Source organism: Pelodiscus sinensis, chromosome 1, assembly GCF_052426305.1.
Source record: "Pelodiscus sinensis isolate ZL-2025 chromosome 1, ASM5242630v1, whole genome shotgun sequence".
In the NCBI taxonomy this organism is placed as follows: Eukaryota; Metazoa; Chordata; order Testudines; family Trionychidae; genus Pelodiscus; species Pelodiscus sinensis.
Window position 1 is genome coordinate 244,292,920 of NC_143052.1, and position 25,823 is coordinate 244,318,742.

General features: G+C 43.3%; 1 protein-coding gene across 5 annotated transcripts in view; it reads right to left on the bottom strand.

The window, feature by feature from the left end:
* The window catches only part of ARHGEF7 (Rho guanine nucleotide exchange factor 7), a 195,135-nt gene that overhangs the window by 163,710 nt on the left and 5,602 nt on the right, over positions 1 to 25,823 (bottom strand). For 2 of the 5 annotated variants that reach the window (XM_075918554.2, XM_089775936.1), the window contains exons 2-3: positions 13,622 to 13,708; positions 13,079 to 13,120 (exon numbers count right to left, since the gene is read on the bottom strand). In XM_075918554.2, the coding sequence (XP_075774669.1) occupies positions 13,079 to 13,120; positions 13,622 to 13,708 (129 nt within the window). Of the gene's footprint in view, positions 1 to 13,078; positions 13,121 to 13,621; positions 13,709 to 13,775; positions 13,907 to 25,823 lie in introns of those variants that run through there. The other 3 variants (XM_075918578.2, XM_075918736.2, XM_075918640.2) reach the window with 2 other exon arrangements.

Below are 25,823 nucleotides of genomic sequence, written 5' to 3' on the forward strand. Positions count from 1 at the left end.
CTTTTCCGTTAAAAGCATTTTCGGAAAATCATGCCAGTGTAGACGTAGCCAGCATGTCTGAGATGAGCCAAAAACAGCAGTACAACAGAATCAGTCCTACCCAAATGTTTAAGTCAAAAGAAACCCAAAAGATTTGTTTATAACCTGAAATCCACATCTCACTCACACTCACACTCACACTCACACTCACACTCACACTCACACTCACACTCACACTCACACTCACACTCACACTCACACTCACACTCACACTCACACTCACACTCACACTCACACTCACACTCAGAGGTTGGGTAGCAGAAGTTGCTCTCTTTCTGGAATACTATTCAAAGTCTGCTGGCTTGCCTCAGATTTCTGTATTTTGGGGCTGAGACTGGCTCAGCTGCATATTCCTTTCCTCTCATAGTGATTGTCTGTGTTTCATTCCTCTTATCTAATCAGCACTATTCTCTGCTGGTCTGTTTCCCATTCCACTTCCCATTATATAGTACTCTCGTTCCATCCTGTACATGGTGTGAATACAGGAGTGGGGGGGGGGGAGAGAACCCCAAAGATGTGGTGGAAAAAAAGTGGACTGGAAGGAATCAACATTCAAGGCAATTAAGTGAAATCGAGCAGAACATAACTCATGAGAAAGGAGTTAAAACAGGAGAAACTGGCAGAGTGGGAACCAGTACATATGGCACTGAAAGGAGGCAAGTACAGACAGTTAACACAATAAAGTATCACAGTGCAGGCTATTACAAAGACAATGTGAAAAAAGATTGTGAATAAGTCACTGCTAATTTCTCCCATTTAGAAACGTAGGACAACGATTCTCAAAAGTTCTCTCAAATATCTGAAGTGTGGATGCAAGTAGTCAATGAAGCACCAGGGGCTTTTGCAGTTACACACCTCGAGTGCATGCACTAGAGGTATGCAATTGCACATGCAGTTTTGAAAAAAAGACAGGTATAAACAAGGGACTCCACAAACACAAAGCTTGATTTTTAAAGACAAAGATACATGTAAAGAAGCCTGCATATGTTCCACACAGGAAATGGCACATGGTCTCAATGTTCCATGTATGATACAGTAATAATACACATGCAACCAAAATATGGACATAATAACTTTGTTCTACATATCACTGACTAAAGCAATATGCAGAGCTTTGAAGTTTTAAAACATGATTTCTACAACTATGATGTAGTGTGTGTCTACCATGTGTAATGCTGGTGTTGGTGGATCCCCAAGTTGCCTTTAAATGATTACATCGTGCAGTATTCAGGAGCACTTTTTGTGATCTGCACCTGGCTAGGAGACTAAGATAATATCTTTCACATACGGACTTTTCTTCTGTGATCTGTGCAGAAACTGCAGGTAGATAAGCCCTAAAGCAGGGATGGGGAACCTTGTTTGGTCAGGGGCCGCTGACCCACAGAAAAATCAGTTTGGGGGGGCCACACACAAGTGAAAAGAAAAAAACAAAACAAAAAAGCTCCTCACTGATGTGGCCCTCAACTGAGAAAGAGAAAGACACTCCCCACACTCCTCTCCCATGCCAGAGCCTAGGGGGGCTCAATTTAGTAGATTTTGTGTGCTCCAGCCTTGGGGTGGGGCAGCAAGGATGCTGGAGCGCCAGCCCGGGCTTCACAATGCTCGGGGGGCCCTGAGCCTCGGTGGCCAGATCCAGGCAAGCTGGGGGCCACATCCGGCTCCCAGGCTTGAGGTTCCTCATCCCTTCCCCCAAATATAGGCTGCACTTTGCTTTTTCCACCTAATATTTGTATTTATGAGTGTCTATACTTTTAAACCATTTAGCGTATGCTATATCCTCTCTCTCATTTCTGTCTCGGTGAGGAAGTCATCCATTCCTAGAGTCCAGATCATCCAGACTGCCCTGGAGCCAGGAAAACACTGTTTTGATGACACAAGTATTTTTATTGCTATTATAATCCTTTACTGAATTCTGCAATATCAACTGATTTTGTTTGTGACTATATGTTCATTGCATCTAAAATGCAGTTTTAACTAAAGTGAAACACAGAATAAGCAAATACAGGCCAGAGAGACAAACAAGCTGATAGGCATCTTTGAAACAGAGTCCTCCAAGCCAACTAATTATTTAAATATTAATCTGATATCTACATATTATTTATGAGTTCTCAGACTACAATAGCTTTCCAAGTTGTAACACAAAGGCTTTGTTTACACTACAAAGTTTGATCAACTTGCATTAAGTCAGCATACAACCAACAACTTATGTATACCATGCAGGCTCATGCATCTTCGCTATTCACAGCAGCACTGCCTGTCTTCAACATAAACATTTTTGCGTCTATGGAAAATGCAATACACCATCGGTAGGCATCCCAGCATGCCCCACTGTAATCCTGCACAGTGTTTTATGGAACATTTCGGCACTGCTTTGTGAATACCAGCATGTAGCCCAGGGATTTCTGGGACTAGAAGGTTAAGTTTACACAGTGCCACTTTCTCCTTCCCATAATGCTTATTCCATCCCATATAAACTTCACATTTTTTAAATCTCCACAGTCCCTTGCATTTCTTTTCCATCTGTGCCATGTTTTGTAGAAGCAGGGACCTTGCAGTACTCAGCGATGATGTTAAGAATTGCACTAACATAAAACACACCATTATGAAGAAAGCAGGAAGCTACCCCTTCCTGCTTCTCCACATGGGAACTAACAATACGGCCAAGAATGACCTGGAGTAGGTTACTGCGGATTATGTAGCGCTGGGAAGAAAGATCCAAGAATTCGGAGCACAAGTGGTGTTCTCTCCCTTCAACAGGGATGATGGACAAGGACTGAGCAGGGATCGTCAAATTGAGGAAGTAAAAGTGTGGTTGCACAGGTGGTGTCGCAGAGAGGGCTTCAGTTTCTTCAATCATGGGACTCTGTTCCGGGCACAAGGATTGTTAGGAAGAGATGGGATCCACCTAACCAAGAGAGGAAGGAACATCTTCACGGGCAGGCTTGCAAACCTAGTGAAGAGGGCTTTAAATTAGGTTCATTGGGGGACGGTGACCAAAATCCTGAGGAAAGTGGGAAAGTTGAATACCGGGAAAAATGCAAAGAGGAACGAGCAAGAAAGGAGGACCCCTGATTTGAATGGAGAAGATAAGAGGACCAACTGGTTATCTGAGATGTTTGTACACTAATGTGAGAAGCCTGGGCAACAAACAGGGAGAACTAGAGGCTCTGGCCCAGTCCAAGAAATATGATTTAATTGGGATAACAGAGACTTGGTGGGATGACTCGCATGACTGGAGCACTGTCATGGGAGGGTATAGACTGTTCAGGAAGAACACGCAGGGGAGAAGAGGAGGAGGAATTGCGCTATACGTAAGAGAGCACTATGATTGCTCTGAACTCCAATATATAGAGGGAGAAAAACCTGTTGAGAGTCTATGGGTTAAGTTCAGAGGTGCAAACAACAGCAGTGATGTTGTGTTTGGTGTCTACTACAGGCCACCGAATCAGGTGGATGAGGTAGATGAGGCTGTCTTTGGACAACTGAGAGAAGCTTCCAGATTGCAGGCCCTGGTTCTCGTGGGGGACTTTAATCACCCTGACATCTGTTGGGAAACCAATACGGCAGTACACAGGCAATCCAGGAAGTTTTTGGAGAATGTGGGGGATAACTTTTTGACACAAGTGCTGAAGGATCCGACCAGGGGCCGTGCGCAGCTTGACCTTCTGTTCACAAACAGGGAGGAACTAATAGGGGAAGCAGAGGTGGGTGACAACCTGGGAAGCAGTGATCATGAGATGGTAGATTTCAGGATCCTGACCGAAGGATGAAAAGAGAGTAGTAAAATACACACCTTGGACTTCAAAAAGCAGATTTTGACTTGCTCAGACACCTGATGGGCAGAATCCGCTGGGATGCTAACATGAAGGGGAAAGGAGTCCAGGACAGCTGGCAGTTATTTTAAAGAAGCCTTATTGAAGGCACAGAAGGAAACCATCCCAACACGTAGCAAGAGAGGCAAACATGGTAGGAGACCGGACTGGCTTACAGGGGAAATCCTTGGTGAACTTAAGCACAAAAAGGAAGTTTACAAAAAGTAGAATCTTGGACACAAGACCAGGGAGAGGTTTAAATGTATGGCTTGAGAATGCCGGGGGTTATCAGGAAAGCGAAAGCACAATTGGAACTGCGACTGGCAAAGGATGTGAAGGATAACAAGAAAGGTTTCTACAGGCATGTTAACAAGAAGAAGGTGATCAGAGAGGGTGTGGGGCCCCTACTGGATGAAGGAGGTAACCTAGTGACAGATGATATGGGGAAAGCTGAAGTACTCAATGCTTTCTTTGCCTCTGTATTCACGGACAAGGTTGGCTCCCGGATGCAAGATGGGACGCAAGATGGGATGAAGTGACAAGATGGGATGAAGATGGACAGCCCTTAGTGGGTAAAGAACAGATCAGGAACTATTTAGAAAAGCTGAACGGACACAAATCCATGGGTCCGGACTTAATGCATCCGAGGGTACTGAGGGAGCTGGCAAATGTTATTGAGGAGCCTTTGGCTATTATCTTTGAAAAATCATGGCGATCGGGAGAGATCCCGGATGACTGGAAAAAGGCAAATGTAGTGCCCATATTCAAAAAGGGGAAAAAGGAGATCCAGGGAACTATAGGTCGGTCAGTCTTACCTCAGTTCCTGGAAAAATCATGGAAGGGATCCTTAAGGACTCTATTTTGAGGCACTTGGAAGAGAGGAAAATGATTAGGAATAGGAATGGATTCACAAAGGGCAAGTCGTGCCTGACCAATCTGATTAGCTTCTATGACGAGGTAACTGGCTCCGTGGATGTAGGAAAGTCAGTGGATGTGCTATACCTTGACTTTAGCAAGGCTTTTGATATGGTCTCCACAATATTCTTGCCAGCAAGTTAAGGGAATGTGGATTGGATAAATGGACAGTAAGATGAATAGAAATCTGTCTAGAAGGCCGGGCCCAGCGGGTAGTGATCAACGGCTCGATGTCAGGATGGCGGTCGGTTTCTAGCGGAGTGCCCCAAGGTTCAGTTCTAGGACCAGTTTTGTTCAATATCGTTATTAATGACCTGGATGAGGGGATAGATTGCACCCTCAGCAGATGACACAAAGCTAGGGGGAGAGGTAAATACGCTCGAGGGCAGAGATAGGGTCCAGAGTGACTTAGACAAATTGGAGGATGGGGCCACAAGAAATATGATGAGGTTCAACAAGGACAAGTGCAGAGTCCTGCCCTTGGGACGGAAGAATCCCAAGCATTGTTACAGGCTGGGGACCAACCAGCTAAGTAGTGATTCTGCAGAAAAGGACCTGGGGGTTACAGTGGATGAGAAGCCGGATATGAGTCAACAGTGTGCCCTTGTAGCCAAGAAGGCTAATGGCATATTAGGTTGCATTAAGAGGAGCATTGCCAGCAGATCCAGAGATGTCATTATTCCCCTTTATTCAGCTCTGGTGAGGCCACATCTGGAGTATTGTGTCCAGTTCTAGACCCCCCTACTACAAAAAGGATGTGGACGCATTGGAGAGGGTCCAGCGGAGGGCAACCAAAATGATTAGGGGGCTGGAGCACATGACCTATGAGGAGAGGCTGACGGAGTTGGGTCTGTTTAGTCTGCAGAAGCAAAGAGTGAGGGGGGATTTGATAACAGCCTTCAACTAACTTCCTGAAGGGAGCTTCCAAAGAGGCTGGAGAAAGGCTGTTCTCAGTAGTGACAGATGGCAGAACAAGGAGCAATGGTCTCAAGTTGGGGTGGGAGAGGTCCAGGTTGGATATTAGGAAAAACTATTTCACTAGGAGGGTGGTGAAACACTGGAATGGGATACCTAAGGAAGTAGTGGAGTCTCCATCCGTAGCGGTGTTTAAGTCTTGGCCTGACAAAGCCCTGGCCAGGTTGATGTAGTTGGGATTGGTCCTGCCTAGAGCAGGGGGCTGGACTTGATGACCTTCTGAGGTCTTTTCCAGCTCTAGGATTCTATGGAACTTCAACAAGAACTACTACAGCTTGTGATAGGCTATGGAAGAGGTGTTTGATGGCTATTGATGCTGATAGACCCAGATAAAAATGTTAGACTGCTGATGGGTTCCCAGAGCACCACACACGATGGATTAGCTTTTCTAGATCCAAGAAACAAGCACTGATTGGTGGGATCACATTATACGAATGTTTAGGATGACAAGCAGTGGCTGCAGAACTTTCAGATTAGAAACACCACATTTATGGATCTATATTCCAAGCTTGCCCTAAACCTCCAGCACAGGAATGCCAGAAGAGCAGCGAAGAACAGCAGAAAAGCAAGTGTGGCAGAGAAGCAAGTGCAGCATACCAAAGACAGCAGGCTACTGGAGTCTGGTAGAGACCAGGTACAGCGGGAGCTGGGTGAGTGGGTTCCTGTTCCCTGACAGAGACTGCTGCTCAGTAACCAAGACCTGAGACTCATTAAGAGCTGGCCTGCAGTAGCAGGCTAATCGGACACCTGCAGCCAGTGAAGGCCTGCTTGTCCACTATAAAAAGGCTTCCGCTCAGCTAAGGGAGGGTGTACAAGAAGAGTGATGGATGGAGAGGAGGAAGTGCAGAGTGGAGAAGCATGGAAAATACCGTGGGAGTGGCTGAGGAAATGGCCCAGGGAGAGGCTATTATTCTGTGGGGATAAGGACAAGAGCCCCACTAGTGGCCAGTACCTAGGACCCTGCGCAGGAGCCCGGATTAGGTGGGCAGGACTGGGTTCCACCCAACTTTCCCCATGTCCGGTGGGCTGCCACCAAGGAAAAAGGGGAGCCTACAACCACAGAAGGGTTTTCCCTCAAGCTAGTATCTTGCCTGTGATGAGAATGGTTTGTGAAGCAGGGACCTTACCTCTGGGAGAAACAGGAGGCAGTTGGAGGGTCACCACACACTTCTGAGGCATACTAAAAACCAGCAAGGGAGCACGGGACCAAAGCACCGCCACACAAGCAACAATTGCATTCTGAAAACTGCATAAACTTTCTAAAAATAGCCCTGAATTGGGTGAAGTGGTCTTGTATCTTTGCTCATGTAAAAATATTTATACTTGAGTCACTATGCTCCCTAAGGCAGGGGTGGCCAACCTAAACCCGAGGAGCCAGAATTTACCAATGCACATTGCCAAAGAGCAACAGTTCTAGGTCACCAGCCCTGATCATCTCCCCACCACCACTCTCAGCACATCCTGCCCAATGGCAGCCCCCGCAATCACTGCCTCCTCCTCCTTTTCCTCCTGCCCACTGTGATCAGCTCTCTCTCAGTGGGAGACACTGGATGTGGGAAGAATGGATGTGACAGGCTCAGTGGAGAGGGTAGGAAGTGGCAGGTTCCTAGGGGGGAAGAACGGAGGAGGACAGCGCCTAGGGCAGAGCTGGGGGTTGAATAGTGAGCACCCTCCGGCTCAGTGGAGAGTTGGCACCTGTAGCTCCAGCCCTGGATTGGGTATCTGTGTAAGGAGCCACATATTAACTCCTGAAGAGCCGCATGGTTCACATACTAACTTCTGAAGAGCGAATAACGGGCTGGTTATTTCAAAATCTGTACTCCTGCTTTCCTCGGGTAATAAGCGTAGTTCAAAATAGTTATTTTGGGAGTTATTCGGATTTAGTAATTTCAAAATAAATTCCTAGTGTTGACATGCCCTTAGAGAGGCAGGTGGGTCAAAAGGTAAAACAACATAGTGATAGTGTTGCCAGTTCCATGTGAAGCGGAGATAGATCTTATGGAAAATTCATATAATCATGTGTAGACAGGTACTCTTCAGATCTGTTGATAGAGAAATTAAAGTGTTTCTTTGGGAAATTGTTGCTTTGGTGGTACTTCTGTCCTCCATGCTGAACTGTGGCTTCTGGAGGAATATGTTCAAAAACATCTGGTTCTGTGTTCCTCTTTCTAACACTTGGGCAACAAGAGGAGGATGGAGTAATTTGAAGCAGATATACTGGAGTCTTCAAACCTCTGTGTTTCAACTAGTTGAAGGAAGAAGGGGATGTCAATAAGCTTGACACTAATGTAAACCTGAGTGGATACATCTCTACCTAAGATTTATTTGTTAAACATATGATTGATCGCACACATCAGGATTTCCTGCCACTTCCCCATATTTGGAGAACCACATTATATAGCATCAACCTAAATCAGGCATGTCCAAAGTCCGGCCCACGGGCCAATTGCGGCCCGTGTTCCGGTTTAATACGGCCCCACAGATAATTTGGCAATATCTATCTTTTATGGCCCCCAACGAATCCATATGTATTGAGATGAATACATTGTAAAATCTCAGTTAATGTCAGTTGGTCTAAATCAGTTATAAATATATTTGGACACAACATGTATACTTGGTGTTATGTTCCTGTTCATATTTTTTTAACTTAAAAGTTGACAGACAACCTTTATTACCAATAATATGTAATGTACTTTACAATGTTCCTGACATATATTTCAGCTTCCTGGATTTTTTTTTCATCTGGCCTTCAGATATGAAAGCCAGAGTGATTTAACACCTGTTTAGATTTGTCATCCATGTGACGAAATGAAAAGTATGCCGTTTGCAATAAACTTTGCATAAAATAGTTAATTTGCATTTCATTTTAATGGTTCAAAGAATGTCAGGCAAAATGGTCGGCCCTCACGCTTGTTCACTTCATCAAATCTGGCCCTCTTTGAAAAAAGTTTGGGCACCCCTAAATGATTTAAGGATGGAGAGGGCAAAGTTCCCTCAGCCACGCAGCTACAGGCAGCCCCCGGGTTACATGGATCCGACTTACATCGGATCCCTGCTTACAAACGGGGTGAGGCAACCCCGCACTAGCTGCTTCCCCCCAGCAGACCAGGGAGACGCGAAGCTAGCGCCTCCCCCAGCAGACTAGGGAGACCCGGAGCGGCTTTTCTCAGCAGACACCTCAGCTTGAGAATAAAGGACTGAGGGAAGTGAGGTGTGGGAGAATAAAACTGAGCTCTGGAGAAATGTTTGGCTAGAGTTTCCCCTACAATATGTACCAGTTCCAGTTTACATACAAATTCAACTTAAGAACAAACCTACAGTCCCTATCTTGTACGTAACCCGGGGACTGCCTGTACTCAGCCGCACAGCTAATGTTCTGATCCCTGCACAGATGTTCAAAGCTTCCCGCGCAGGCAGAGAGATCAGCTGCTGGGTGAGGACTGGGTCTTCATAAACAGCAGCTAAATGCTTGAAAGGGAAGACAATCAGCAGAGATAAGCAGGGAATGAATGGCTGGGAGGAGGAAGGGAGTAATTAAATAGCTTGGGGGAAGTTCCGGGAGGGAGGGAGGGGGGAGGGAGAAACCCAGCAGTTTTCAATCCTTCTGGGCTCGGAAGGGGGAGGTATATATGGTGTGTGTTTTGTTTGTATTAGTGGTGTACATCGACACACTACCTCAATATTAGTGGCAACCCTGTAGTACCTCCTCCATCCCTGATGCCACTTGGTATATTCAGTCATCTAGTAGGAGTAGGTTATCCCTCCTGCAATTCTTAGCTGGATCAAGAGGGTCTTGTAACAGGATCTGTATTTCCTTTTGAGCTACAAAGGCCTTCCTAGTTTTTATTTTAAAAGTTTCCATGGCTTCTTTCCATAGTCATTGAAAAGTCTCCCTCCTCAAGTGGTAACCAGCCTCTTCTTTGCCTGGGGATTGATTTTCCACAGCCTCAGGCAGGGCTGATGCTGTGACACAGTTAGAACTCATTGCTCTTACTATAAATCCCGTCCCCCAAACAACCTCCAACAACAGCTACTTAAGGAAATCTCTCTCAAAGAAAGCGCTCAGACCAGAGATCTTCTGATCTAGAATGGCAGCAAGAACACTAGGGAGAATGCATGCATGGCTTTTGTCAGTATGTGGAAGAAGCAAATGCATGGATTGCCAGAGAGGCTTTACTTGTTTATAGTAGTTTTAAATGCACACTTTCTGTTTCTTCTACCAGGCTTGAGGGTTGTATTGATTTATACTTCCAAAAAGTAAGACATTTACACTTATAGGTGGACTTGCTTTCCCACCCTCTCCTTTCCCGCTGCCTCTCATGCTTCCCCTTTCACGAACTCATCTGGAAGAGCATAAAGCCTGCATATTGATTTCAAAATACACCTTCTCAAGAGAAGAATGATGATAGAAATGTAGCCGTGTTAGTCTGGTGTAGCTGAAACAAAATACAGGACTATGTAGCACTTTAAAGACTAACAAGATGGTTTATTAGATGATGAGCTTTCGTGGGCCAGACCCACTTCCTCAGATCAAATAGTGGAAGAAACACTATTTGATCTGAGGAAGTGGGTCTGGCCCACGAAAGCTCATCATCTAATAAACCATCTTGTTAGTCTTTAAAGTGCTACATAGTCCTGTATTTTGTTTCAAAAGAAGAACTAATTCGGAGCTTTTTCTTCTATGAGCTCTGGGTCCACGTCCAAAAAACTTGCCCTTGCTCTTAGGAAGATAAATCTGAGGAGCCCACATAGTTTCTGGACTCTTCCTTGTCAGTTTTACAGCCTTTGCACTGGAAAAGTTTACATTATGGTGAACTGGAGAAGAGCAGGAAGAGAGTCCTGCATCTCTTGTTCTTTATTTCACTAGAACAGTGTTTCCCAAATGGTGTTCCGCGGAACCCCGGGGTTTCATGAAGTGAAAATAAGGGTTCCGCAAGAAAAATCCATTACAGTAACATTTATGATTTTAAAAAATAATTAATATTTAAGCATTTATGAATTTTATTGAAAACAATTTTCATTTTTGTTTGCCACGATATGTGTCCCTGTGGAATGCCAGCTTAGCCAGAGAGTGGAGACAATGATGTCACTACTCAGCGCTGCATACGTGATCAGTCAGTGGTGCGATTACCTGTTAAATACCACCATAAATCCCCGTACTCACTCTCAGGGAGTGTGGATCACGTGGGTGACTGAATACGATTATACTAGCGCCGTGTCGGACAAAGTCGAAGCTTCAGCTGTCAAACCAGTTGCCTGTATAGGAGTGTGCAGGCGGTGCTCTCACAAATACTTTATTTCAGGATAGTCATGTGATGTCTTGTATTTAAAAATTTAACTGTGACAAATATAAATTGACTATGATAGATGACTCTACATCTCTTTATTTATTATTATCCTTACTTATTGGTGGCCTACGTTTTCAGCACCCTATACCAGACTGTTATTAGGGGTTCCGCAAAACTCTTTTGAGTTTAAAAGGGTTCCATGGCCAAATAAAATTGGGAAACACTGCACTAGAAAAAACTTAGTAAGTGGAGTTCCATTAGCCCAGCAGATGTGACATAATTGACAGGGTCCCCATGCTAAATTCAGAGTTAAAAATAGATTACCCTGCTTGCTTTAAATAAACACAAACAATGTCTGGGAAACCCACAACTGCACTCCATGAATGGAAGACACTCGAGGGGTTAGGGAATACGCCTCGGACAAGGAAGACAAGGGTTTAATTCCCTCTTGCACTGAAATTCCTATGATACCTTTGGCAAATCATTTAGACACTGCCCTTATGTGATGTCTAGATGCTGGAAAGGAAGACAATGTTGAATGCTTACTATTATCTATAAACATAATACTTTACCTTGTACAATCTCTTCTGGCTGATAGAAAGAAGCTCTTTCCTTTCCCTCTACCAAACCCAAGAGAGTTAGGAGGTTTTTTTGAGGGGAAGGTGAGCAATGCAGCTCTAAATCCTGTCTTTATTAATAAACTTTTTCCAAACTGAAACCAGAAATTAACATGATTCATGTAAGTTTCAGGTGTTCTGAGTAACAACAGCAAAACTGAGTAGGGGCTTATTAATTCCATTCTATTGCTTCTTGGAAAAAGGGCATTGTACTGATCTATGGATTAACGAAGACAGCATTGCACTGGTTCATAGTCAGAAGCAATTCTTTACCAACCATAAAGAACATAAAAAAATTCCTTAAAGAAAGTTTAAACTGTCCATAACTACTGCAGGTCCATTCAATTGCCAAGGCAAGCTCCTCAGTCACCAAGAATAAGAAAACTTTTCAGCCCAAGGGGATGTCACACAGACACTAAATTTTTAACATTACTGAAAAAGTTAGACAGCAGCATGGGTTGGATTATATAGCAAAAATCTAACAAGTGATATGCAAACATCCTGGTAATCCAAAATGACAGGAAAGAAAATATACAAAATGCCTACGATAATTTGATATGGTTTTAGATAAAATACTTATTTAAAATGTTAGACAGTGGTTCCTTAAGAGTTTATTAAATTCTACATATCAAATAAATCTCATTGGACTTTTACGTAATTAAATTCTACATGCCAAGTCATCATCTAAATGCCAGTTTTACTAAACAAAACTATTACAACTTTAATTTGATGAAACACTACACACAGGATCTTTTCACCTGCCAAAATAAATTTTATAAGCACATGTCAATGAAACCATAAACAATTCACATCAAATCACTGAACAGAGTTTTGGCAACTCTCTGGAAATATCCCTCCCATTCTCTTTTTTAGGTAATGGTATAGAATACTCCAAAATTCCTCAATACTTACGAGGAAGAAAGACAACACAAAGTTAGCCTTTCCTTTGTCTAACCAAGATCACAGTTTTAACATGAATCACCACCAAACAAAATTCTTTAAAAAGGCATAACGGAGCTTACTCTGTACCCCTAAACACTGTTTAGGAGTCAGATACAATAACATTTAACTGCTTCTGTAAACTGGTTAGGAATACTCACTTCTAATAAACTCTTACTTTTAGAAATTGTGTATTTTTACAGTGTTCTTAATCAAATAGGACCCTATACATTATAGAGATTTAAAATAAAGCAAGAACCATACACACAGTTCACACTATCCATCACTGAAATACAGCAACCCATGGTGGAACGAATACCACAAGAGAGCATACCGTTACAACATCTGAGAACAGGAGCAAAACAAGAATTAAAATTCACTCTCCAAACTGAATTGGTTAAAGTAGGAAAAACAAAACTTGTCAGATCAGAATCTAGACAGAGAGATCTTGAATAATCACACAAAAAATCAGAAACTTGATATGACGACTCACCCAAAAACTCTTCAAATTGCACTCTAGCACCATCTGTTCATTCTGGACTCAAGGAAAGACAGTAGCTATCACCTTCTACAGGTCAGTTTTACCTTCAAAAGCCACCAGCAGCCTTCACTTCCCCTCACACAAACAGCAGCTCTTTTCGGATCATTATTCACGCACCCCACCCCAGCTCCTGGGGGCAGAAGCACCTCCCAGGGACCTGAGCAGTATCTCTAGGAAAGCCAGAAAATGCCACCATGAGTCACTTCAGGCACTGGTGCTTGAAGTAGGGGTGCTGCAGCACCCTCTGGCTTGAAGTGTTTCCACTATAGGCAGGGCTTGCAGTTTGGTTCAATAGCTCTAAAAAAAAAAAAAAAAAAAAAACCCCACTACACCAGTTGTTCCGTGGCTGCAGGAAATTTCCTCCCAGGTAAGGGAGTGGGAAGAAGAAACTCTCCAAGGGAACGGGACACCCTCTGCAGCTTGCCGGGGCCATTCAAGGGGCCCGAACACACTGTGTGCCCAGACCCATTCCCCACACCTCCCTGCCAGGCTCACCTCCAGGCGCAGCGTGGCGCCGCAGCCGCGCAGGAACTCACGGATGTTGCTCAGACACTCGCTCTCGGTCCGGGGCTCCGGATAAACCTGCAAGAGAAGAGGCGCCGGGTGAGGGGGCTGCGCTGCGCGGGGGGCCCGGGCTGCACCTACTCACCCCGCGGCTCCCTCCACAGGCTGCGCTGGGGCCGTGCAGGGGCTTTGACCCGGGAAGTAAACACGGAGCCAGGAAATCACGTGCGGGCCGGGGAGGAGCCGGGGAAAGTGCCGGGCCTGCCCCCATCGGTGCGCGGCACCGGCTGCTGCCCCCGGGGCGCGAACACCCCGCCCGGAGCAAGGCGCGGGCCGCCGGGGCACTGCAGCGCGCCCGGGTGCGGTGGCCAGGATGAGTGAGGAGCCGGGGCAAGTGCGCTGCACTCCGCGTGCAGCACCGTCAGGGGCCGAGCCAGCCAAAGCCCAGCCCCGCTGTCGGGGGAGGGAGAGCTCCTGCCTCCCACGCGTGCATCCAGGAGCACACTTTTCTGCCCTTGTAAAAAGCACTGCCTTTCCCTGAGCCCCGTGGGAAGAAGTCCAGGCTCAGGCAAGAGACTCGGTGCAGCGCAACTTCCTGTGATAGGGCATCTTTCAAACACACTGAATCATGAAATGCAGCCAGGCTGCTCGGCGCTTCACCCAGCATTATCACTTACTTGCATTACAGTTAGGGTTGCCAGATGGTTTCAACAAAGAATACCAGACACACTTGACCTTACATCACACTCTACATTACATCTTATTTAGAAAATACCGGACGTTTATATTTCCTCGTTTATATTTTCTCAATTTGTTTCCAGAACAGAAAACTCAAATACTGGACTGTTCAGTTCAAAACCAGACACCTGGCAACCCTAATTACAGTTGTGCCCAGGCAGCACCCAGATGGGAGGCCCTGTACTAACAACATACAGTGTAAGAGAAGGGACTTGCCCACCAAAGACAACAATCCTGCTGTCTGGAGATTTCAGACAGGCAGGGGCCCATTAAGTTTAATGTGAGTCCCCTCTGAAATCAAAGGAGTCCATACAAGTGTAGCAGTCTGGCCACTTGGATGAGATTATAGGACTGCTGCCTAAATTGAGATACAAGTGGGTATAACAAATGGAGCAATTGATGACAAGAGTAACAGTGATAGAAAGGTGTGCCCACAAAATAAATTTGCAAGACTGCTACCGTTTTCTATATCAGCAGATAAAAATCCAGTGCAATGGATGAGCCTTACCCTGGGAAAACCACCTTTGAGATAATGGTATCTCCCCTGCCAGGTAAGTATGCACAGGGCTTGGCGCCATACAAGAATTGTCCCCTGGATTATAAAAAAAATTAAGTCATCTATGCAGGTCATGCATGCTTATGGCACGATAGACACAAATACAATACTCTACAATATTTGGGGGTTCAATTAGAACAGGACAGGGGACCCTTTTTGAGGTTAGAGACAACACAGAAGTGAGAAGCAAAAAAAAGCCCCAACCCCTCACAGACGTGGCCCCTGGCTGAGAACAAAAAAAACGCTCCCCACATTCTCCCCATGGGAGCTCAGACTAGTAGATTTTGTGTGCTCCAGCCCCACTGTTGGGGGAGACAGGAGGACTGGGTGCCAGTGCAGGCTCCCAAATGCCTGGGGGGAATACCTGAGTCTCAGGGGCCAGATCTAGGCAAGCCAGGGGCCTCATCCAGCCCCTGGACCTGAGGGTCCACACCCCAGCCTTAGAATATTTAACTCCTGAAATCATGACATCAAGTTCTTTTGGGGGCAGAGGTTGTACCTTTTGTATAATGCCAAGGTCATTTTGGGCTCTGTGATAATATACATAAAAATCAGTGAAAAGGAATGACTTGCTTGAATCAGGAAAACTGGAATGATTAGAAATAGTTAGTCACCATGAGCTTCCAGATTTAAAGTTTAGGTTGTAGCAAAGACAACCGCCAACTGGGGAAAGGTCATAAAAATCAATGCTAATACCTTTAAATCAAGATCCAAGTGACATCAAGCAGGCAGAACTTAGGTTTAAACCAAGTGTTACATCTTTAGGGAATCCTATGGCTAAACTTCAGTGTTCTAAGTCTTGCCCTTAAAGATCTTTAAAATGTAGGATCTGTAAAAAGTTCAGAAAGGGCAAACTCTTGCTAAATACTCTTCTAGTCATGATTGTCTGCTTAATGATTTTGCTTTCATGTTTGCTTGCCTTTAGGGTTTCGGTGTTTCTGTATTATATTCGCTGAGTATACCCTATTGAATATCAAAAATATTTAAAAACAAGAAAATTTTCATAACTGAGAGTACACTGATCACGAACTTCAGCATGTAAGTCTCTGGAAAAAGAAACAAGCGTAAAAGAAAATGCCTGGAAAAGTCATTAAGTTCATCCCTGTTGTATCAGTGGACTTTTTTTTTATTATACTTGCTAATTAACTTATGCCTAATTTACTTTGATAATTCTAACAACAGTGCTTCAAACTCCTTTAGCAAATTATTCCATCATCCAATTAAACACGTAGTTAGAATATGTTCCCTAAAATCTAATTTAACTTTTCCCCTTTCTCTCCTCTGCCTATGCTCTTTATTCTGCAATGTTAAATATTTTCTTCTCCATGTTATCTTTCAAATATTGATAATATGATCATATCTCCTTTTTGTCTTTTCTTTAGATATATAAACACTGAATTCTCTTAATCTCTCTTCATAGTTTATATTTTCTAATCCCTTTGTCATTTCTTACATCCTCCTTTACAATCTCAATTGCAAGATCTCTTTTCATAGTAAGGAACTCCCAAAACTATGCACAGTGCAAAAATAAGAATGACATGTATAAATCCAAGTTTCTCTCATAAGAAACAAATTCCTTGTCCACCAAGTAATTCTTGTGGCACAACCAGGATTATCTCTTTAATAAGCAATAATCCTTATTCCTAAAGCCCTCAACTACATAAACACAAGATTCAGATATGTTAAAAATCAAGCCAGCATAGCTGGCCCAAGTGATAGATATTTTGTGACATGCTTTATGAAAATTGGCTTATGGATATAAATATGCACAACTTGGAGATGCTTTGGACAAAATACTTCATATAACACATCAATCTTAATGTTACAATCTGCTGGATCTGTAGCTCCTATTTTGGTGCATGTATCGTTCTTGTATGTGAAGTTACAAATATGAAGTATGAGACTGTTTATAGTTGTAAAGATGTTAATGAGAGCCATTACTGGTTCTCATCTCCCCTTCCTCCCCGCCCCCCCTTAACAACTTGATGATGAACTTATAAAAAGCCTTGTTTGTTCTTTAAGTCTAGAAGGTAGTTGGTCCTAGGAAAACATGCGACCATACCACCTGGTACCAGTATCCATTTCTGAATATTTTTTTCACCAACGGAGTGGGGGTGCAAAACAAAGGATTCCCTCCCTGGGGAAGATTCTATTTAAGCAATGGGAAGCTATCAGCCCTTGATCTTCAGCTCGCCTGAAAAACAGCCTCGTACATTCTAAAATGATAGAAAGAGGGCTGGAGGCCCAAATCATAGTGAAAAAGTTTCTCTGACTTGAAGAACAGCTCTTTAGGGTAAGAATCTGCTTGCAATAAGTTTCTTAGTGGATTAGAACTAGCTATGAATTTTCTATTCATTTTAATTTAGTACCTTGGAACCACTTAAATCCTACTTAATAAAAACACTTCTGTTTAATATCAGGCCCAATGTAAATAATTGTCACACCTGAGGGAAGCAAACATTGTACATCTCTCTCTTTTATTGCTAAACTAAGCTTACCTGATGAGTTTTCACTGAGCAAAACTTTTACAGAGAAAAATGTCTCGGGGGTAGCTGTGTTAGTCTGTAACTTTAAAAACCAATTAACAGTCCTGTGGCACCTTAGAGACTAACAAATATATATAATCATGAGCTTTTGTGGGCAAAAGAAGGGGGATTGGCTATGAAAGCTCATGATAGTATATATATTTTTGTTAGCCTCCAAGGGTGCACATACCCTAAACTCAAAAACTTATTTTGAATCTATTTTGAAATAGCTTATTTTGAAATTTGGCACATCTACACAGCACCAAATTTCAAAATAGTGCACTATTTCAAGCCATTCCTTATCCCTTGTGCAATGAGTTTTACTGGGACTGTGAAATAGCATGCCCATTATTTCAAAATAGCGGGTGGCTTGTGTAGATGCAGATACCAGAGGTATCCCGAAATAGCAGTGCAGTGTAGACATGACCTAAGATATCACAGGACTACTTGTTTTCAGCAAAAAAATAGGTTCATTGGGGGGGGGGGATTTTAGTCCCATTTGGAGGTTGGTTACCTGGATGCTGTGCCCCAGAACTGCATCCTCCCAGAGATGAAGTGGTTCAGTGTCTGCATTGCTCTGCAGGGGGTGGTTACCTCAACTCTGTGGCTTCTCTGGGAGAAATCAGAGGATCTGGTCTGACTCCAACAGGATGTGGTGGTGGGGAGCCCCAGAGAGCAAGAAGAAAGATGTCAGTGCAATGATAAGCACACAGGGGAACAATCCCAACAAGGACTTCTGTGGCCACAACCTGGTCACAATTGTCTCATAGGTGGCAGCAATATCTGGTAACAGGACAAACAAAGAGTTCACAAAGGATGCCATCAAATGTGACAAGAGGGAGAAAACTGCCAATCAAGACTTTGAAAAAGTGGCAACGAATTCCCATCCACGTCAAGAAGCTTAAACATTGGTCATGTTGCATTTTTAAAATGTTTTGAAACTTGCCCAGAAGTATCAACACTGTCAAAATCAGGCAACTCTCATCTTTTGAGGGAAGCACAGTTGTGGGCTAGAAAGTCAGTTAGCAAATTCTGGCAAATCTTTAGAAAGATAGTTCATATATAAAAGTTTATATAAACTGTTTCTAAGTCATTTGTGGAAGAAGATTGCAAGGATGTTTGCAGAATTTTAAGAATTTCCAGGGTAATATCTGGCAGGGTGTGTTGGGAGGGGGGGGGTTATATATATAAACTACCTTTCTAAAGATTTGAACCACTTCATCTCTGGGAGGATGCAGCTCTGGGGCACAGCATCCAGGTAACCAACCTCCAAATGGGACTAAAATCCCCCCAAATAATCAATTTTTTGCTGAAAACAAGTAGAAACATTTATATGAACAGTTTGACATGTGAAATAAACTCATTGAACTGTAGATATAATTTCAAAATACATTAGGTAACATTCCTTACAAGAAGTTATGGGAAACAGAAACTTTATCTCTCACACTCAGAAGTAGTATTATTACTACTTCTGAGTGTGAGGCCATGGATTATTTAAAACATAGATAGGAAACAGTAGAAATAAATAGCCAGTTCTCAAGCAGGAAAGGAGGTCATCATTGGGCTGCTTTTGCAATCATTATGAAAGAAGTTTTTCAGTTACAGTCATTAATTATCTAGAAAATAGAAGGTGCAACAGAGGCAGAAAGATAAGTTCATGACCCAACCTTATTTAACTTAATGAAGGATAAGCATTGTGCACAACTACTCTGAGAGGGGGAAAATATGTTTTTAATTCTGTTACTGACGCGTTTCTCAAACTGTGGGTCCCGACCCCCTGGGAGGTTACGGTATCACAAAGTTTGAGAACCCCTGTGTTACAGCATTCTCTCCGTCTTTGCTGACTGGATTGTCCCCCTCTATTATTAACCAAGGGACTCTCTTTTCACTACCGCTGTGTCTACATTGGCCCCTATTCCGTAATAGGGATGCTAATGTAGCACTTTGGAATAGGCAAATCCGCGGGGGATTTAAATATCCCCTGCGGCATGTGCATTAACATGGCTGCTGCTTTTTTCCGGCTTGTAGATAAGCCGGAGAAAAGCGCCAGTCTGGACGCGATCCTCCGGAAAATAAGCTCTTTTCCGGAGGATCTCTTATTCCTACTTGAAAGTAGGAATAGGAGATCCTCCGGAAAAGAGCTTATTTTCCGGAGGGTCGCGTCCAGACTGGCGCTTTTCTCCGGCTTATCTACAAGCCGGAAAAAAGCGGCAGCCATGTTAATGCACATGCCGCAGGGGATATTTAAATCCCCCGCGGATTTGCCTATTCCAAAGTGCTACATTAGCATCCCTATTACGGAATAGGGGCCAATGTAGACACAGCCTACATGTTTGTAAAACCCCTAACAAATTGGGGTAAGTGTTTTCTGACTGGGGCTTGTAAGTACTACAATAATATAAATAATAAAGAATAGGAATAATTAGAAAAGGCAGGAATATCAGAAGGATCTAACAAATATTTAAATAGAAATTGGGGCAACACAATTGAATTCAAAGAGATAAGTGCAAGGTAACACATGCAGCAGGAATCATTTCCATACAAAGGTTTCTGCTAAGTGTTAATTGCTCAAAAATTATTATGGATAGCTCCACTTTGATTTTTAATGCATACACAATGCTGATCAAGAAGGGATTATTTAATGTGGTAAGTAATAGAATACTATATGATATATATAAATAGTGCATCTTCACCTTAAACTGAATATTACATTCAGTTTGGTGAATCTATATCTATGCTCTTCAGACAAAAAATCATCTAAAAAGGACAGAAAAGCAATAGACAATCTCCAGAGTATGCACAGTAGAGCTTCCATGCCTGAAGACATTGAATACATTACAATTATTTAATTTGGAAGGTAGAACAGTAAGGAGAGCTGTGGTAGAGGTACAGAAAATTATTATATTTACATGAGGGAAAGAAAGCATTCTCATTTTATTGAATTAATATTAGAAATTGCAATAAACATCTTTCTGAAGACCTACTTCATCCTTCCTCTGCTTTACCTATAAAGAACCGAGTCATCTACTTATTTCATTTATTTATCTAATAAGCAATCTACTTATTTATGATGAGAACATCGTCAAATGAGAGAGAAGGCTCTAAGAACCCTGAAATTTAAACTGGAAATTGCTGTGGAGGAAAGATAGGAAGGCTGAATATTGGAGGGAATATAGTGCATACTATAAGAATATAGCCTTAACAAAAAGATCAAACACACATAAAGCTAACATAATATACAGTGCATGTACTGTCATGATGTAAATGGGCTATCCCAGTAACAAAAAAAAGCACTTACCACTGGGGATGTAAAAGACTAGTCATCTATCCGTTAAGCATTTGCTTATCGGATAGTCTTTTGACTAGTCAACTAGTCGATATCCTTCCCCTCTTGCTGCCTCTATCACACAGAGGCAGCAAAGGAGGGAGAAAGGGTACTTAAAAGTGGCAGCACCACACAGCAGCACTGCCACTTTGAAACACCAAGGCAGCTGCTGCACAGCTGATACGCAGATCTGCTGTGCGGCAGGCTACCCCTTTAAAACGCTACCTCTGTGTGATGGAGCCCGGGGTCAGCTGGGAACTCCCCAGCTGATCCTGGGCTCCCTGTGGCATTTTCCAGAGCCCAGAAACTGAATAATTTGGCAACACATTTGTGATAGATAAAGATTTTGTTTTCTCAAAACCACTATTGGAACACAGTGACACAGAACATTACTAAGGTAAATGGTTTATGGCTAAATCCTGTTTCTTGCATGAAGCCCAAGTAGCTGGGCTTGGCAAAGGGATTTCAACAGAGGCTGTGGTGGAAAAATTAATTCTCTCACCAAGTTGTGGAACACCAAGTGGCAAATGGAATCACTCTGTAGCATCAGTTTTCAAACTGTAGGGATTGACACCCTGGGGTGGTACACGGCTTTCAGGGTAGGATGTGAGACTGCAGTAGATGGGATGTCCAGGCCTGCTGCTCTCCCCCTGTTCTCTTCTCTGACTGCTGGGGACTCCCTGTTCAGTCTCCCAGCTACTGTCCTGTAGTGGATACCCAACCCAGCTGCATGTCATATACAGGAAACCCTTGCCATTTATGGCACCACATTCTTGGCACCACTGCAAATGGCAAAATTCACAAATATGGGGAGCCGTGGCTTTGTGTATGTCCTTACTGAATTACATTGTTTAGTTCAGATTGTTTTTTCAGCTTGTCAAGATCACGTTGAATTCTAATCCTGACCTCCAAATGTTTGCAGCCCCTCCCAGCTTGGCAATGTCCACAAACTTTTTAAGTGTATTCTCATTTGTGAAGATATTGAATACAACTGAACACAGGACATATTCCTGTAGGACTCCACTCAATGTGTGCCCTTCAAGCATGATAGAGAATCATTGATAAGTACTCTCTGAGTATAATTTTCAAATCAGCTGTGCATTTACTCACAGTAGTAGGTTCATCTACGCTATGTTTCTCTAGTTTGCTTATAAGAAACAGTCTCAAAAGCCTTGCTGAAGTTGAGATATATCACATTTGCTGCTTCTCCTCATCCACAAGATGAGTTTAGTTACCCGTCAAAGAAGGGTATTTGGTTTGACATGATTTGTTCTTGACAAATCCATATGGGCTGTTACTTATCAGCATGTTATCTTCTAGGTGATTACACACTTGTTTGTTTGCACCATCTACAGTAACAATGTTTTCTAATTTTTTTTCAGTGTATGCTTTTGGAAATCTGGCAAATTTAGAATCTTCTTGTATTGAAGACAGAATATAGTTTAATGGGAAAATAATGCAACCTAGCTTTCTGAAAGGAAACTCTACTTGTTATTCTGTGTCCCCTGGTCTACAATAAGGGATACGTTTGAATGATTATACACAACTTCAGCTACATTAATTGTGCAGCTTAATTTGAAGTATCTTAATTCAAATTTTGGCACTGTCCACGCTGCAGAAAGTTGAAGGGAGCATACTCTCCTTTCGACTTCCCTTACTCCTCATAGAGGCAGGACTACCGGCATCGACAAGAGCACCCTTTCAGTTTGAATTAGCATGTCTTCACTAGACCAACTAATTTGAACTGCAGAAGATCGATTGCAGCTGCTTTGGTCTTATCTGTAGTGTAGACATGGCCTCTCCAGGTGGTGTATTTATTTTAAACAGAAAAGTCAGGTTTTCTACTATCAAAGTCCAGTGGCTTCTTTCTCTACTTAAGACAAACCAGTTCTTTGATATTTTTGCCTTTTCATGGGCACGCTGCCTTTGTTTATTGTACTTCTGTTTTCAATCATTATTATTATTATGGTGCCCAAACATCTTAAAAGCAGGACATTTTAAAAGTATTAATACTATTATATATAACTTCCTCTTCAGTCCCTCTCCCCAGACAGATGTCTTCTAAACACATGCTATTTACAGCATTTTCTAAAAAGCAGCAATTGACAAACATTCTATTTAGATACTCTCCTGCCGATCTGTCATTTATTTTCTGTATGTCCCATCTGTTTTTAATTACTAAGGGTATTTGCATGAAAATGAGGTCTGTGTTTTTTTAGTAGTCTGTTCATGTTGTTTATTTCTAGTGAGTCACAATTGGAACTCTTTGGGGGAAGTGAATGAGTCTTAGGCCTTGTCTCCTCTACAGAGTTTTGTCAATGCAAGCTTATTGATGATCAAAACCAATATAATTACATCGTTTGCCGGTATTCACTCAACATTCCTTCTATCAGTGGAGCATGCCCTAAGTTGTTGCTTTAACATTGATAAAAAGAGTAGCACTCTGTGGTTATTTATTCCACTTTGCAACTTGCCATCTTCTACTGCTAGGAGTTGTTGGAAAGCAGAAAGGGTTGCAGTGCATCATAGGTGAGGGTTCAGTGTCCAATGATGAATTTTTCTGGGACTTATGACTGTGTTTCACAGCATTTTTCAATAGTCTGTTTACTGTGCATCCACTATCTCTGTTTGAAAGGATGGATCCTACACTGCTCTCTAGTGTTGCGGTCATGTTATGAACACATCGCAGTATATTATGAGGACCCAATCGGAACAGGAATCAGAGATGCCTGGTGTGCTGTGTGCCATGGAAAGGAACATGGCCAGCCTACTTTTAGCATTCAAGGGAAAGCTGCACATGGTGGACCAGCACTTTGGGGATCAGGAAACAAGCACTGAGTGGGAGGATAACATTGTTATGTAGGTCTGAGATGATGAGCAGTGGCTGTAGAACTGTGTGGAGCTTGCCTAACAAGTTGACACAAGAACACCAAAACAACAGCTGCCTTGTTGGTGGAGAAGCACATAGTGATCACTGTTTGGAAGCTCACAACTCCGGACTGCTAGTAGTCAGTTAAAATCAGCTTTGAACTAGGAAGTCTACTGTTGTGGCGTTGTTAATGCAAATGGGCAGAGACATTAATTGCATCCTGCTGCAAAGGAGCTGGTTCTTGGCAATATATATGGATGGCTTTGCAGCAATGCATTTCTCTAACTGTGGAGAGGCAACAGATGGCATATATATTTCAATTATGACACCAGACCCCCTTACAATGGAGTATATCAATAGGAATGTGTACCTCTCCATGATGTTGCAGGCACTTGTGCATCACCATGGGCATTTCACTGACATCAGTGTAGGGTGGTTAGTGAAGGTGCATGATACATACATCTTCAGGAACACTGGCCTCTACAAAAAGCTGCAAGAAGGGACTTTCTCTCAAGCAGTAGATTCATTATGGGGACAATGAAATGCCCATAATGATCCTTGGAGACCCAACATGCCCTTTATTCCCTTTGCTCATGAAGCCTTACATGAAAAACCTGGACAGCATGTTTTGTCTTCAATAGGCTGAGAAGGTGCAGAATAACTTTGGCAGATTAGTAGCACACTGGCCCTGCCTTCATGGCAGGTTAAACCTAAAGGAGGAAACTATTCACATGGTCATAGCCGCCTGCTGGGTGCTCCATACTATTTGAGAAGCTAAGTTTCCTGAGAATGGAGCACAGAGGAAGATCACCTGATGGCTGATTTTGAGCTGTTAGATACCAGATTTTAGGTTCACAACAGGAGGCTATTTGAAATCAGGGAGACTTTGAGGCACCATTTTGCCAATGAGCTCCGGTAATGTGTCATTCAATATAGAACTCTGCCATGCTTTATCAAAATTGTCACTCAAAGTGGCAAGCTGATTCCCAACCAAGATTTTACTCAACAAATGACAAACATTCTGGCAGTCAATCTTCCAGGGTTCAGTTTAGCAGGTCTAGTAAAGATCCGCTAAATCAAACACAGACAGTGCCCTGTCGGCACTGGTACTCTTCACTGTTGTGAGGAGTAAGGGAAGTCAGTGGGAGCAGTTCTCCATTGTCTTCCCACTGTAGAGATGGTGTCAAGCTTGACTTAAGGTACATTGACTCTAGCTAAATTATTTACGTAGCTGGAGTTGTGTACCTTAAGCCAACCTTCCCTTTGCAGCGTAGACCTGGCCTAAAGTTTTGACCCAGCAAAGAGTTGGTCTGGAATTATGCAGTCTGAAAAAGCCTGGGGTTAATCTCTGCAACACTGGACCCTACTCAGACAATAGATGGGATGGGAGAAAAGTAGTACTATTCCATTTTGTAGATGAGCAACTGAAGCACAGAGAGATTGGCTTGTTGATGTGCTGTGACCACTGCTTATAACATTGCTCATATGTATCTCTATATTGTGCTTCAGCCCTGTTTGTCATTACCCCTTGTTGCCATGTCTCATAGTTAGATTGTATATTCACTAGTCATGGGCAGAATTCTTTTTGGTTTGCACAGTGCCTAGCACAATGGGATTCAATTGTGACTGGAGCCCCTGGGAACCATTGCAATGGCAATGCAAATACAGGGTAATAGTACAAGTTTTACTTCCCTAAACCGGAACTTTCTGGTCTAGCGATATCTGTGGTTCAGCAGGGCCACAGATGTTCCTGGACCATAGACCCCAAGAACCGGGAGGTCTGGCGGCAGGGTAGGTGGTGGGGCTGAAGGGGGAGCTGGTGAGTCTCCAGGAGTCCCCTGTTGGGGAAGAGGGTGGCTCCGGCCCTAGCAGTAGCCAGAGAGCTCTGGCCACAGCAGCAGGGAGCTTTGGCCCCAGCCCTCTGGCCCCACCACGAGCTGCAGAGCTCTGGCGTCAGCTGCAGAGCCAGGTGGTCATGGAGCTCCACTGCTGAGTTCCAGCTGTGGCACTCCAGCACCAGCAGCAGTGGGACTGGACTGGAGCTCAACCCGGGTGCAGCAAGGCAGCATAATCCATGAAGAGAGGGACCTCCCGTGGTCCAGCAAATCCCCTCATTCAGGACTGGTCAGGTCTTACAAGTGACGGACCAGAGAGGTCCAACCTATAATCTGTAACAGACA